At 40.9% G+C, this 15,621-nt stretch overlaps 3 protein-coding genes across 3 annotated transcripts in view; all 3 read right to left on the minus strand.

The window, feature by feature from the left end:
• The window catches only part of BCR41DRAFT_363267 (hypothetical protein), a 4,607-nt gene extending 296 nt beyond the window's left edge, over nt 1-4,311 (minus strand). The window contains exons 1-13 of the mRNA XM_022025868.1: nt 3,781-4,311; nt 3,628-3,687; nt 3,277-3,492; nt 3,050-3,176; nt 2,802-2,914; nt 2,620-2,689; nt 2,107-2,239; nt 1,816-1,906; nt 1,325-1,701; nt 1,055-1,189; nt 705-948; nt 359-463; nt 1-160 (exon numbers count right to left, since the gene is read on the minus strand). The exon at nt 1-160 is cut by the window's left edge and continues 296 nt beyond it. Of these exons, the coding sequence (XP_021876297.1) occupies nt 114-160; nt 359-463; nt 705-948; nt 1,055-1,189; nt 1,325-1,701; nt 1,816-1,906; nt 2,107-2,239; nt 2,620-2,689; nt 2,802-2,914; nt 3,050-3,176; nt 3,277-3,492; nt 3,628-3,687; nt 3,781-4,219 (2,157 nt within the window). The 5' untranslated portion in view covers nt 4,220-4,311 and the 3' untranslated portion in view covers nt 1-113. The remainder of the gene's footprint in view (nt 161-358; nt 464-704; nt 949-1,054; nt 1,190-1,324; nt 1,702-1,815; nt 1,907-2,106; nt 2,240-2,619; nt 2,690-2,801; nt 2,915-3,049; nt 3,177-3,276; nt 3,493-3,627; nt 3,688-3,780) is intronic.
• A 150-nt stretch (nt 4,312-4,461) lies between these two features.
• Nucleotides 4,462-7,368, minus strand: BCR41DRAFT_328709 (Catenin-beta-like protein). The gene is made up of 7 exons (XM_022021705.1): nt 7,302-7,368; nt 6,787-7,119; nt 6,522-6,625; nt 5,880-6,406; nt 5,394-5,737; nt 4,810-5,299; nt 4,462-4,710 (listed from the first exon to the last, which is right to left on the minus strand). The coding sequence occupies exons 1-7, from the start codon at nt 7,323-7,325 to the stop codon at nt 4,469-4,471; spliced, it is 2,064 nt and encodes a 687-aa protein (XP_021876298.1). The 5' UTR covers nt 7,326-7,368; the 3' UTR covers nt 4,462-4,468.
• A 362-nt stretch (nt 7,369-7,730) lies between these two features.
• On the minus strand, nt 7,731-8,221 carry BCR41DRAFT_328711 (hypothetical protein; the record flags this gene model as incomplete). The annotated part of the gene is made up of 2 exons (XM_022021706.1): nt 8,124-8,221; nt 7,731-7,913 (listed from the first exon to the last, which is right to left on the minus strand). Coding segments are annotated over exons 1-2 (216 nt in total), but the record flags the coding sequence as incomplete, so codon positions are not given.
• Nucleotides 8,222-15,621: the final 7,400 nt, after the last annotated feature.

The raw sequence follows: 15,621 nt of genomic DNA on the forward strand, positions 1-15,621 counted from the left end.
ATCCCACTCTAGAGTAACTGGTAACTAGCAAGGTCTCCCTCTCTTCCTACTCTCTTTCTCTTTCACTTTCTCTCAATTTTCTTTAGATTAGCACTTCTCTTTCATTTACACTTTCAACGAGTCTCATTAATCACAAACGCAATGACCACTGCTAACATGCCTATAAAATGGAAAAAAAAAAAAAAAAAAAAAAAAGTAAAAATAACGACGTTGTTAATGCAGGTCAGTCAATCTTTTTTTTATGAATCCTCTTCTTTGTCGGTGTCGGATAATCTTTTTTTTTTTTTTTTTTTTTTTAGAAAAATTGATGTCACAAGGAAGGATGTTCTGTTTGTTTGTTTGTTTGTTTGTTTTTTACCAATTACGACGGGGTATTTCTCTTCTATGAACATGATCATCATCTTTGTTTCTGTAGCCCGATCCAAGTCATGTATGAATAGCTTTCCGGATCCATAGACTGACACTAAAAAAAAAAAAAAAAAAAAAACATTAGTGTATTTCACGGGGCAACATTTGTATCATTCAAGGGGTTAGAGAAACCACAAAAAAGATCATCAAAAGACGTCGACATGTGAGCATTTAGTAACGTTAGCTTAAAAATGTTCTATGAAGATCCAAAGATGGAAACCAGCTGAGTTTGGGGTAGATCAGGGTAACCTCTGTCTCCATCTTTTTTTCTTCTTCTTTTTCTTCAAAGAGCTTACCCAGAACATTGTGCAATTCAGTCTTCTTAGGCTTAAGTGCTCTCTTCTCTTCCATCTCAGAGCTCTCAGGAGTCTGGGCACTGGACGGAACTCCATGGGAGCCTTTATTAGTATTATCACTTGTTTCTGCTCCTTTGCCTACGCCTTCTACGCCTTCACCTTCGTCTCCATCAAAACTCAAGGAATGGTCAGAGTCCTCATAGATTGGCACTGGAACAGTGACCACCTTCATCACTAGCATATCCTATACAAAGAGACCACAAAGCGCGTTAGACTATTAGTGATTTAAAAAAAAAAAATCTCAATGACATACCTGGGCTCGATTTTTTTTTTCTTCATTTCTTTCTTACTCTTTTAGCCATTTCTCGGCTCCTGTCAAGAGCGTTGTATTCTCTGTCGTGCATGACCATCCGCAATCCCCAAGGACCGATGCCTCGCATTAATATGGTATCAAGTTCTCGTCTCAAAATCAGAATCGCGTTTTGCTAAAAAAAAAAACCATTGACAAGAAAAAAAGAAAAGAAGATGTTTTTTTTTTTTTTTTTTTTTTTTTTTTTTTAGCTTGATCCGTTTTCATGGTAAGGATGTAATGATAAAAACTTTTTCCCTTCTTATTTTACCGTGGTTTTCAGAGCCAAAATATCTGCCTTGTCACTAATGACACCATATTCTGTATCAGTTGAGTCAAGAGTACCAGCATTGATACGACTTTCATAGTCAACCCATTGTAACTCGTCTTTATAAATTTCCTCTGATGATGTTGGCTCGTGGTGTTCATTTAGTTTTTGCCGTTGAGATTGAGATGATACGATGATCTGTTCCTGATCCCTCTTTTGCGGTTGAGTATTTATTGCAATAGGTGATGCATCTTTGAGGGCCTCTGCCTCACGACGCGTACGATCACTTTGTTTCTGAAGAACGCGTACACGTTGGGTTTCGAGTGTCAACACCGTGTTTTTTATCGGGATATGGACCGAGGTTCGATCCAAAGAGTGCACTATGCAAGAGAAGAAAGTAATATATTATTCGAACATTGTTTTTATATTAGTTTTCTTTTATCATCATTTCATTTTTTTTTTTTTTTTTTTTTTAAATCTTCTCCATATCTTACTTAGATATGGCTTCTGAATTGAGACACCATATGTATGGGGCTCATCATTGATCATATCATTTTCTTGGACCAAGGAATCGTATTCAAGTGCCTATTTTTTTTTTTTTTTTTTTTTTTTTTTTTTTTTAAAAAAAACTTGTCGTTGGTTCTCTTGGGTTATCTTTTGTCATAGTTGGTCACAAACTGGGAAAAAAAAAAACCTAGTGGTTGTACAAAAAGTAAACCACACGCAAAAACATCTTATCTGACACGTGGACTCTAAACTATTATCAGCTTCCTTTTCTTCCTTACGAGCCATGGTTTGCCTAACAGCCATTTTTTGTTTCCAGTTTTTAGATCGGTTGATTCGGTGGCGATCGTGGCTTGATATTTCCAGGTTCGACGGTATTCTTGAACTTGTCCCATTAAAACGTGAAGGTCCTCGCTTGATGATCACATTTTCATAAAATAAAAATGACACGCGTTATGATGTTTAGTTATTTAGTTACTTTGTTATTTACAGCATTAAAGTATTAAAGTATTGAAGTAATGAAGTATTAAGTACTAAATGAATTGATCGATGGGTATCAAATATTAATCTGTGACAAATCACTGTTTATTATTTTTTGCTTGATCAAATTACTTTTCTTTTCTTTTTTTTATGCCACTTTCCGCCTCTCCCCTATTTTTCGCATTATTTATGCATGTCCTTTTCTCTCTTTCTATTCGTCCGCCATTGATACACACATGGGCAAAATGTGTGACCCAGCGAAAAATGCAAACACAGATATAGTTTACAAGAAGGAAAAAAAAAACTATCCTTACCTTGGTGAGATAGAAGGAATAGTGGCCAAATAGCTCATTCGGTAAGGTACATTTCTCTTCTCTTCGCATGCTAGAATACATCCGTTTTTTTTTTTTTTTTTTGTTTTTTTTGTTTGTGTATTTGAAATCATCAGAATCGCATATACTTTAAAGTCTATACAAGCACATTTTATACACCTTACTTGAACTGGGTCCCTGTGCTCCTGATAAAAGTGAATATGGATTGCTTGGCGAGGTCACATCAGGTTTGAGTTGTGGCAGTTTAAGTGATCGAAACAAGACCGTGTCGCCCAATCTATTTGAAACGAAGCGTTATTTGGTATTCACATGAATATCGCCATGTGTGTGCACAGGCACCTCTCAGCAAAGGAAATAAGAAAAAATCGTCCGTGCACTTTATGTCATTTCCCATACCGCTTTCCACTCTTACCTCGAATATAAGAAAGTGTCATGTTCAAGACTAAAGTCCTTAATGGGTGTCGATCCAGGAAGAATATAGTCAAAGCTTAAAAAGGGTACATGGACATGACACGTTTCTTTGACACTTATTTGACACTCTAATATTGAAGAAAATAAAAATTATATATAAAAAGGTGTGTCTGCAGATGATTGAGAAAGATGATCCATTAAGGATTTATGAATATATATGTTTTTTACCTTCTTTCAGTTCTGGACCGTTTCTCTGAAATGTCCCGAAATGGTAGACGCGACTATGATATGTGACACGTTCCTCTTCAACGAGTTTGTAGACAACTGCCAAACGAATAGATTCTCGGTCCCTTTTAGAGTCTGCTTCTTTTGGAAGAGGGCGCCTTGACAATGATGAATGGATGATCGGTCCTGGAAATCTGTGTGCATACATCAGCTCCCACGCTGTCAAGAAATTAAAAAAAAAAAAAAAAAAAAAAAAAAAAAAAAAGGAGCTTAATTCGTATCCGTCCTTCAAGCGCCTCTTCTCTTCTAAAACTAATGATCTAGTGAAATACATAAAAAAGGAACAGTTCTTACGCGCTGACTTGTCGCTCTTTAGTGCATCACTCAGTCTTCTCCTGTATTGTCGAAGGTAGCCTAATGCCAGAGCAACGTCACAGCAACACTTTAAGTAAAAAATAGAAAAAAAAAGCCTGCTTGTCATCTGATCGCTGATCAACAAAAACCAACCTGGTCCACATTCGCTTATCTCATGCCAAATATTCGTCATCCAAATCCATTGTTCCTCATCGTCTTTTTCTCCTTCTTTCCCCGCTGCTGCTCCTCTTTTCATCTTTTCGTTGTTGGGACTTTTGTCAGCCTTCTCCTGTTGCGTTGTTGATTTTGATCCTAGATGCCATTGGTTCATGAACGCTGGTTTGTTTCTTTTCAAAAAGTGTTTGCTTTCTTCCTTTGTATTGGTTACTGCTGCTGACGCTACATCTTGAGTGAAATCATGAACACCCGATATTTCCAGATATGTCTTATCAGGGAGAGTCCAATAATCGATTTCGTCCGAACATCTCGCAATCACCACAGGAAAATCATAGCCATTTCCATGTAAAATGATAAACAGGAATATGACTGTAAGACCACAGGCCAGCATCCCGAGCGGACGCCATGGTAACATTGTCGATATAAAAAGAGAAAAAAATGGACTCTATCCTGTCTTGATGTCTTGTTGAAACGATGAGGAAATGTCTTTCAAGAATGAAGGAAGGAGAATGGTGTTTGGAAAGGCAATGGATGGTCTTTGTAAGTAAGCAACCAGTGGCTTGGGAGTATGTACGCTTTGACGCACAAAGATTAATTGATTATTACATGAAAGATGGATTATGGAATATGAATTGCATTTGTTTATGAAGGGACAAAGCATAGTTTATTCTAAGAGATTCAAAACATACTGCACAAACTCTTTTGCCTCCAATGCCTCGAGCGCCAACTCCTCCTCTTGTGTAAGTTCTGTGTCTGTGCTGATCGCAGTGACCTCTCCTTCCTCTACTTCCGATGATGCTTCATTGTTATTGGATTCGTTCAAAGGTCCTGAGCCAGATTGAGATAAGAGTTTAGTCCGTGCTCCCTCTGCTAGGGCTGTGTTGACTTCAAGGCCATCCAGATATGCTATTATCAATTATTATAAATATAAAGGCTAGAAATTAGTAAATTCGTTAACGCAGGCTTTTAACCACTTTTTTTTTTTTTTTTTTTTTTTTTTTTTACCTTGCAAGTTCTGCCTAATATCATCCAAAGATTGACCTCTCCTGTTCAAAAGTGTTCTAATCCTGATCTTAATTTCGCTTTCATCACCTTCCTTCTTGGCTTCAGTCTCTTCGTCTAGGTCCAAGTTCTCTGCACACAAATGTGCCAAGATTAAATCGATCAATTGCATCATATACAGTCCTGCATCGAGACGTTCCAGCGCTCGGAGAGGTTCCATCTCTGCAATCCCTTCTTCATCAAGCTCTTGTTCCTTGTTCTCCTGTTCAATCTTTTCATCCAATGCTTTCAACCGGGCTTCATAGCCCTCCCGCAAATCCAAGAGTCGTTCCAATTTAGCATAGTCGTCCTCCACAAATTTACGAACCACTCGCAGTCTGTGTCCTGATTCCAATGGTAGGTTACGGACCAGTGATGCCATGATGCCAATAATATGCTCCTCTTCTTCAACTTCTGAGAAAGATTTATAGGCTTTCTTGAGCTTGTCTACACCCTGTTTAATGTTAAAAGAAAGCAATTTTCAGCCAAAAGGAAAAAAAAAAAAAAAAAAAGCTTGACTAATGCAATTCCCATTTTTTTTTTTTTACCTTTCGTGAAAAGATGGAGAACAAAGTCTTGAGGCCCATAATCTCAACAAAACGTAAACAATTGGCTGTGCCTGATTTAGTCGACATGGCATAGTCCAATACCTTAACTGCCTTGATACGGGCCATCTTTTTCTCCTTGATCATGATCACCATCAGTTCAATCCCTTCACCTTCCAAAAACAATCTCTTATTCTCTTTCTCCGCCAGAGCAGAACATAATCCGTCAAATAAGTTCTCCATCATTTCGATTTCATCAGGGTCCTTTGGATCCTTGCGCTTATACACTGCCAGTAACTGCAGTAAGTCGTCAATACCACCTTGCTTTCCAAGAGCCATTCTGTTTTCTGTAAAAATTTAAAATAGGGTCGATTCCATACGATAATAGCGCAGATATGATTTTGGAATAACGAGGTATATATTTTTAGTATCATCGTTAATTGTCCTCGGTCGCAAGGAAAAACAAAAAAGGCAATTTAGATTTTTTACCTGAGCTATTTTGCAATAGGATCGCCAAGAGCTCGCTACAATATTGCTTATTTGAATCGAATGCTTTGACTTTCAATCGATTGATAATCCAAGGTAGGAGTTGACTCTTGGCTACGATTTTATCCGACATGGAAGGATCGATTGATGTCAAATTTTCAAAAATTGCCAATATGTTGAAAACACCCTGTCGGTCATTTGTTTCTTCTTCATCCAGTCGATTTAAATTCTGAACCAACAGATCCAATAATCCTTGGTCAACTAAATGGTCCACAAAGAGCTTCATCCCTCTTTCGCCTTCATCCTCTTCTTGATCCTGTTCTTGTTCTACGTTCAACACTTCTTCATCCGTTAGTTCCTTAAGAAGTTCAATCGTGTCAATTGAAATATCCGGGTTTTCATGAGAAAGAAGTGAGAGAATAGATGATGTAGTGCCCAGTTCGATTAGAACAGGGTAGTAATGAGGAGCTTGTGTCATGGCCATAAGACGTTTAATTTCCTCATCAAGGTCCGTTTCTGACTCCATAAATCTAGGAAGATACAAATACTACATTAGGTATTATCTTACAATAGGGGAAAAAAAATATCTCATGGGGGTAACTCCTTTTTTTTTTTTTTTTTTTTTTTTTTTAAAAAAAGACTTACTTGGTTGGATCATCTGGGTATTTTACACGCATTTCCTGGTTTTTGCTGATCGCCTTTTCAAACTTGAGAATCATTTTGCGCACTGACGAGAGATCAAATTTTTCCTACAAATTTAAATACAAGAAACCGCAGAATAAAGTATTAACATATTAGGGCAATTAATTAAAAGTTATTTCCTCATTTTTTTTCTTTTTCGATCTCTTTTTAAAGACTTTTTATTATTATTATTATTATTATTATTATCATTATCGTTATCCTTATTTACCTCTTCAGGATCGATTTCATCCACATAGTCCAAAATATCCTTTTGATCCCTTGTCAGTCCATCACCAAAGAATCGTCCGTCTTCATCTTCTTCTTCGGGATTTGCAACTCCCTCATATTTAGCCATTGATTCACCTCTCCCTTCATCTTCATCCTCTATAGAGACAGTAGTACGTCTTTTCGATGATGATGATCCTTCACCATTGTCAGGTACTTCAAAACTTCGTCCTGTAAGCTCCTCATAACTGGCATGGCGCGCATTCTTTCGATATAGCTCCTCAGGAGACAGAAGTTTACGCTTTGTTCCAGCTTTACTGGCAGGCGCTGTCGGTGTCTATTAAAGCAGATAGAGATTAATCTCCTTGTTGTGAATTTTTTTTTTTTTATTTCTTAGGTTCCATCACTTTTCAACCTTTTATTATTTTTGGATTCGAGCAACGATGGTGATGTTGGTAACGATGAAGACGAGAATTATTTCAAATCTGGTAAATTCCCGAGCTTTTCTTTTTCTAATACCTTGAAAATGCTGTCAATGTCCATGATTTTATAATGTCGGCCGACTGAGAAGGAAAGAGTTTACATGCAATGTCCCCCTTGTTCAAGAGACGTGGAGCAGGATTGGACTGTTTCTGTGATCCAACGAAGCCACAACATTTTTTTTTTTTTTTTTTAACTGGCTGCGGAAGGAGGCTGCGTTTGGGCAAAGCACAAATCAAGATTGGAATTTAAACGTTTTTTTTTATTGCTTGATATGCTGATGATTTGAGTATGCTATTGAAGGATAAGATGGCTACTATTCCTTTCTTTTTTTTTTTTTTTTTGCATTACTATATTAATATACTAGAGAAAAGGAAGAGAGGAGAAGAGAGGAGGGAAGAGAAGAAACTTTTTTTAAGCAGCAACTGGCTCTGGGAGTGTATCTGTTGCTTTGGTCAGAATAAACGTACTCTCTTCATCATCCTCGCCTGCGAAATCATCTGGATCGTAGATGACCCGAATCAGGAGCGAGCAGCTCGGACATCTTGCAATATCCTCACCGTCCTGAAGCTCCTCCTTTGTGATCTGGAAACGGTCTCCACATGGACAAGGATAAAAGTAGATGTCTTCATCCTCATCATACTCAAAATCCTATAAAAATGAAAAATAAAATACAAAAGGGTAAAAATAAGTAACTATTCTTAATAATAATAATAATAATGAGGATGTATAAAGAAGTGAAAAAGTTGATTTGGGTTTGAGGTGAATTCATGTTGCATGAATGCTGCGAAATAAATTTTGATTGTAAACAGGGAAATTAAATGCACAAAAAAAAAATTGAGAGGAGAGAGAGAAACATGCCTCGATCTCGATTTCGTCGTAAAAGGAGGTCATATCCAATGCTGCTGTGTTTCGTCAATACTTCGAATGTGTATGGCGATGCAAAGCCGAAAGGATGCAAAGAAAGAGTGATGAAGTTCCTTGAATGCAACAAAAAAAGGAGAAAAAACGACTTTGTCATGTGATCAATACAATTGGACAATAGTCACGTGGAAAAGTTTTGGGCGAAATATCGCCTATGGGGGCAGTCTATCGTTCTGATGTACTGGTTTTTTCAGTAAAAATCGATAAGTTTTTACTTTTTTTTTTTTTTTTTTTTTTTACCGATGTTTAAGTGAAAAAAACTTCAAGTTCATATGTTCAGTACATCAGTACGATACACTGTATGGAGTATGTCGGTCTAAATTGGAGGAGCTCAATCTATTCTTTTCTTTCCTATTAAAGTCATTCATTAGTTGAAGTATTGAATAAAAAAGCAATGGTTGATATCACGCAATATCAAACTTAACGTGTCAAGTCATCCATGCAAAAGACATGTACAAAGCTATTCGATTTTTATATGATGATTAATCAATAAATATCCTTCCAATTCATAAACTTCAGTGCCATGTTGTTTACTGATCCCTTTAGTCATCGCGAGGTCTGCATAAAATGACATGTGCGAAGTTGCATTCGTTGCACACACTGTACTTGAACTGATAGTCTTTGATCGATCTACTTGATGCTACCGTTGTCAACGGTAACCCTTCTCTCGAAGTCATTGTCTCTGAAGCTGCTTCTACTGGGTCTTGATGATAACTCACTTGACTAGAAGGAGCTTCAAGGTTGGATGGCTTAGATGGAGCCACTGCAATCTGTTTATATGCTTCCTGTACGATCAAAGAAAGGGATTGCTCGCCCATAGCTCCTCGTTGCTCCAGGAGCTTCCTGTTGACTTCACCCAACCCACTTACATCTTGAATACGCATGTTGCGAGCATTAAGAGTCGTTTGTCTAGTGCTCCATTTCAAGCGGTACTGATACTGATCGTTCCCCTTCACAATCTGCCACATCTTAAGAGAGCCATCTGTACATCCTGTGACCAGTAAGTAATAGCCTTCTTCAGCGGCAGCCCATACAAGTGTTTTAACATATCCGCCTTCAGATAGGATTTTAACCAGACATTGACCTGTCTCCGGATCCCATACTCGCACTGTCATGTCTTCACTACCCGAGGCAATGTACTTTCCATCAGACGAATAGGCTATCTCAGTGATCTTCTCGGTGTGCCCAAAGAGTGCATGCGATACTGCTCCCGATTCCATATCTATCATATTAACTCGCCAATCTGGACACACGTCAGTCATCCATCGACTACATGGTGAGAATGGCCCTCCTCCTCCTCCATACTGCCCAAATTGAGTTATGTAGCGAAGCCCGCCCGTTCCTGCGTCCCGTACTTGAAGGCCATCAGAGTTGTGGCCACGATATATCACTATCTTTCGACTATCAGGCGTGTATCCGAAATAATAGCCGACTCTTGTCTCATCCTTTATTTCATATTGAAGGTCTCCTGACTGGGCTGACCAGACTCTGAGGGTGCCATTCCCATCATAGGAAGCAATGTAGTGACCATCGGGCGAGAATGCTACACACCTTACAGTTGCATTATGCCCCCGTAGAGTGTGATTGAGCTCCCCAGTTCGTGCATCCCATACAGTGACCTGTCCAGATATATGACCACAGGCAATTTGGTGGCCAATGGGTGAGATATCAAATGTCCAGATGTTATCGCCTTGTTCGCCTTGTGCCTCCAAGGTATGAACGGCTTGCCCTGTTCGAGCATCCCAAAGGTAGACACACGGAGTTGCGTGGGAATAAGGATAATGGCAAGAGACAAGCAACTGACCATCAGATGAATACTTCATCTCGGTTGTGTATCCACCGTAGCTTTGCAAAACATGAATGAGCTGTCCTGTCCATGTATCCCATATACGTACTGTTCCATCACTACTACTTGAGGCTATCTGCTGTCCACACGGCGAAATAATAACACGGTAGACAGGATTCAGATGGCTCTGTGAGCCGTGGTAAGATTGCTGTAATCGAGTATCCCAAAGGCGTATTGTTTTGTCTCCGCTGAAGGATGCAACTTGGTAGCTGTTTGGTGAATATGCTACACAGTTTATAAAATCAGAGTGGCCATAGAAGGTATTTATGAGTTGCCCAGACCTTGCATCCCAAAGCCGTATTGTTCTGTCCCTACTGTAGGTTGCCAGTTGTTCTCCATTTGGCGAATATTTCAGGTCCATGATACTAGCAGAGTGTCCTTCAAGAGTATGAATGCGCTTTCCTATTTGTATATTCCATTGAAACGCTGTCATCCTGGCGAACGAAGCAGCGAATTTTCCGTCAGGTGATAAATGGATACCTCTGACCTCGTGGCTATGACTCAAGAGAAATTTCTTTTGACGAGATACGACATCCCACACGTATAGGCAACAATCCTTATAGCAACGAGATATGATTTCTCGGCCATTAGGTGAATACAGAATTTGCTCAATCATTGACTCATGGCCTTCCAATATCAGTGTCTGTTGTCCTGACACCGCATCCCACAGCCGTAGTATCTTGTCATCGCCGCCAGTTGCAATCTGGAGCCCACTGGCCGAATATGCCATACTTCTCACAGCACCAGTATGGCCCTTTAACATGTATTTGAGTATGCCTGATTGGGTGTCCCACACTCGCACTGACCCATCACTGCTTGCTGAGGCAAGACTGTTCCCGCTTGGAGAGTACACTACACAATAGACATAGTCTGCATAGGTCATTAATCTGTGAACCAATGCTCTTGATTTTGTATCCCATATAGACACAGCATCTTTAAGGTGGCTCCAGGAGGCGGCATGTCGACTGTCTGGTGAGTATATAAGCCTGTCGCCGACCTCACGGCCCTCCAGAACCAAAAGCTTCTTCCATGTTGATGTATTATATACGACAATTGCGCTGCCGCCTGGCCCATTATCGATAATTGCAGCAAGTGTTCTGCCATCAGGAGAATATGACCCTCTCAATACCCTGCCGCTTTCTTCGAGAAGTGGCCATTCTCCAAACTGAACACCTGCCATCTTTGCTCCGCTCAAGTTTGCTTCACGGAGCCAACAATTCTGTAAGTTGACCTTTCTTAAATCTGCTCTTTGTAACTGAGCGAACTCAAACATACCGTAGCTGAGGTCTGCTCCTGGGATTTGGATACCTTGCAAGTCCGCTTTGATGAACGACTCACCTGCCCGGACCAAAATTGTCATCGCATTGGCTGCCGCTATCCGCCACTTGCTGTCGCCCTTCGAGAGTTCCACATATGTATATAGCTGTTTTTTGAACACTGGTTCAAGGCGAACACGGTCCTCCAGAAACTGAATGATCGATAGCTCATCTACAAGGCTTCTCCATACTAAAGGTGATGTCTCATCGACTTTGGTTGAGTCAACCCCTTGCTCCACCTCATTGGTATCTATGCCTTCGAAACTATACACTGAACTAATACTTTGTCGGCGTGAAGTCGAGGTTGCCGCTTTTCCTTTATCCTTTGCTGAAGCACTCGTTGCTGGTTGTGGCTCAAAGATCGCTCGCACTAGGCTGTACTCTAGGAGTGAGCGATGCATAAACCGATGCTGGTTGCCTGTACGAGTAAGTGGTGAAGCCTCGCGTAGAAGGTTCCTTCCATTCTCTTTGCTGAAGTACGCTTCCTTCCACGTACCCTTATCCTTGGATGGTGAGTAGTCAACTACCGGGTTGCCATCTTGATGTTTGTAGATTGCTATGGCTAGCTCGGTGAGATATCTGATCCCATTCTGTGCAAACCCTTCATCCAATAGTTTGTGGTACATTCTTCTGTCTTCCAGTCCTAATGCATCGTTTAGTCGCTTCTTGCCTCGTTCGAGCCACTGCTCAACGAACTGGTCATACAGTGTCACGCGTTTGACCTTGGTGTTGGAGGGCCCTTGATCCGGATCTACCATTCGCGGGAGTACTTCAAGCGACATCGATAGAATGAATGGGTTCTTCACAAGGCCTTGTAGACTAGGGATCTGTTTGAGTGCACGTCGGTAGTCCTCCACATGCCACAGTGGGTCCATGGCATCAACATATTGTTCGATATAGTCATCGATCTGTGTCTCAGAGAATGGCATGATCACAGCCTCTTCAAACAATCCAGCATCTGCTTGGTGATTGCGGTCCATAGGCTGGAACCGATCTCGATAGTCTAATCCAAGGTACTCACTGCGACAGCTAATCACCATCTGAGCCATCCACTCTCCAGGCTTATTCAGTTGATTGAAGACATACAGATTGGTGGTCTGCATGCTCTCATCATATCCATCGCAGATCAGGATAAATGACCGACTCTTCTTCAGCTCCTTGATCTGTGAGTCTGTAAAGTCGTAGTGTCGCAGTTGCTTTGCAACCAGATCCTTCTCTGGCTTGTCGATGGCTGGGAGGTTGATAAACAGTGGGATCCGACCATGTCTATTCTGGTATGTCTCCCAGAGTGTGCGCTCCAGAGTGCGATTGAATGTGGACTTGCCTGCTCCTGAATCTCCTTGGACAAGTAGCACTTTCTGATCGCTATCCAGGAACTCTTTCACCTTGTCCATCAGCAAGAACAGCTTGTCATCGCTTGCTTGAGGACTTGCTTTTGCATACTGTTGGATGTAGAATCCTTGGTTGTTTCCAACCTCCATCCGCCGACTCTTTAGTTGCCGTAGACTGTCCTCAACATTAGGTCTATTTTGTGCACGGTCAAGCAAATATGAGGATGTAGATGGGGGATGTGTGATGGTGAAGGGATGCTGGGTCATTGGCCCTTGAAGACACTTCCTATATAGTTCTTGTTTCTTGAGGTCTCCATATTTCTCTAGTTCATTCAAGAGAGTGCCTGCAGTTGAAAAGAGAAGGATAGAGTGAGTAGATAAATTAGCGTTTACTGAGCGCTGCCAACACCCAAACATACCCACAGAAAAAAAGAAAAAAAATATGCACCTTGTAGACCATCCGGTGATAATGAGGATAACTCTCTAAGGATACTTATGACCCACTGCTTGATATGTGCATGGTTACCCCACTCTTGGTCATTCTTGTAGATCTCTCCTAGGAGTGTGATGGCATCCTGTCGAGTATCAATGGTCCACTGTGTATCTGCTGCAACCTGTCCCAGTCTCTGACATAGTCCCCATTGGAATGCTGCATCATTTCGACAGGGTGCTTCACACACAAGAGTCTTAAACTTGGTGAACTCGCCCCTCTGGAGTAGTGTATCAGCTGCATGGAGTGCTGGATACCATGCTGACTTGCGACTAAAGCTGAGTCCTTCTTCCATATACTGTCTGAATGTCGGCCCACTCTCATATAGTGATGCTACATTTCCATATACTCCTAAGCTCATGTCAATAGCATCTGTCACAGAAGAAAGTCCTCTCTGGATGTTGGTTATCTCATTCATGAAGGCACTTAGATCCAAGCCTTTGGCTGCACTCACTATTCCAAACACTCCTCGGAGTACTGCTGATGTCCGTCGAAGCATGGCTTGCATTGCTGATTCGTCGTCAGGTATATATTGCAAGGCTTGGAAGACATAAGCAGCTTGGTAGACTAGTTGAGGATGTGAGCTGTCTTTTAGTCCCTGGAGGTATGCAGCAAGTGGTTCATGGAGTTGCTCTCGCTTCAGGCCTTTGACTTGGTTGTTGACCATGGCATCGAGGACATGTGAGACTGTAACTGACAGACAATAGAGATGGCTGGTAGATTGGCTATGCGTGCCTTGTAATCGGAGACTGAGGGTGTTGAGGATTGAAACAAGGTCATCTGAGCCGAGATATCCAAGAGGAGCACGCTGCAGCAACCGAGCCAACCCCTCTAACAAATGGATCTCCAGCATAATGTTCTGGCTGATCCCATTGATCAAAGCCATGAGTAGTGTTCTGAATTGCACTTGATCAAGGACTGGAGCGAGAGCCACAACCTCGGCAATAGATGCCTCGGCTTTGATGTCATCATTGATGAACAACTCAATCACATCTGATGCCAGTTTACACAGTCGCTCATGTTCATCTTGATCGTTCGATATAGCTTGGCGCCACGCCTTCTCGTGGTCATTGAGATTATTTGTTTGGATAGGAGTAAGTGATAACAGAGATAAACAATACACAAGCTGGTGGGTGTCATTCAGCTGAGTACCAGCATCCGGTAAGCTGTACTTGATGGCTGTTGGAGGCTCATTGTGATTGAATATGGCCTTTGAAATAGTTGCAATGGTCTGTGCTGGTGCTGCTTTCACTATTCTATTCGATCTGCTGCTCCTAACTTCGCTGATTGCTTGTTTGCTGATGTTGCTGTTGTTTCCTTGGATGTAACCCCATTTCTCTGCTTTTTTGTGACGTTTTTGAGCATCATTTGAGCGACCCAGATGTTCAAATAGGCGGGCAAGCTCACAGTAGGCTGAGGCAATACCTTGGCGCAATGCCATGTCTTCACCAGAAGCTGAAGAGACTGAAGTCATTGATGCAAGGGGCTTTCTCACAGGCTTCTGGATTCGAGACAGTACAGAATCTGCATCGAGGCATAGTTCCATCAGTATGTCGTTATCGTCGTCTATAGTGCGAGCACCTTGCATGTAGAAATCGAAGAGTCTCAGAGCCTGTGCTGGCGTAAGTACGCTTCGTGAAGGAATATTCATGGAGCCAAACATGGTTTATTGCTTCTTTTTCTCCTCTGGATTGTAATCTAATAACTTTGGATATAGAAGTGGGGTTTAATTCACAATACTTTTGTTAGTATGTGAATCAATGTTTTTTGTAAGTTCCAGAGGTGAATGTGTGTCCCTTACTCCAAAGATTCGATCATAGGTAAAAAAAAAAAAAGTGACGTTGTGAGGAAGGGGAAAAGAGAGAAAAGAAGAATAAGCATGGATGCATACATGTACATGTACAGTACATGATACAGGACCATATGCTCTGTTCCCCTCTTTGAGAGATATTCTTAACAACTCTTCCAGCGTCTCGCTGACGCTAGGAACTTTTTATTTGTCATTGTCGTTTTATACAATTGTTTCACTGCAGGTTCAAACACCTTTTGGATCCTTTCTCCTTTGCAAAGCAGTAAAAAGAGTGTGTATGTAAATATATAGTTTTTTTTATATTTTTTTTTGTTTATTCTTTTTTTCCTTCAGCAGTCTGCTTGCTTGTAGCTGTTTTCGGGAAGGGAAAGAAGGGTTTCTAGAAAGAGAATAATCTCTATGCATGGTTATGGGTAGGTTGCCAGGACAATAGACTGAAATGAGAACAATAATACCTAGGAAGAGTACATGCACAAATCCTGCACTTCGTCAATGAAACATTACTCTACTAGCATTGTCGAAACAAGATCTTTTCTACAGATTAATTAACTATGGTACTATAGTATAGTTTGGCCGCTCATCAACTCGAGCCACGTTGACGTGTCCTCCCTGATGTTGCTTATCTCATCCATGAAGGCATTC

The sequence above is a fragment of the Lobosporangium transversale genome (genome assembly GCF_002105155.1).
Source record: "Lobosporangium transversale strain NRRL 3116 chromosome Unknown BCR41scaffold_61, whole genome shotgun sequence".
NCBI classification, from domain to species: domain Eukaryota; kingdom Fungi; phylum Mortierellomycota; class Mortierellomycetes; order Mortierellales; family Mortierellaceae; genus Lobosporangium; species Lobosporangium transversale.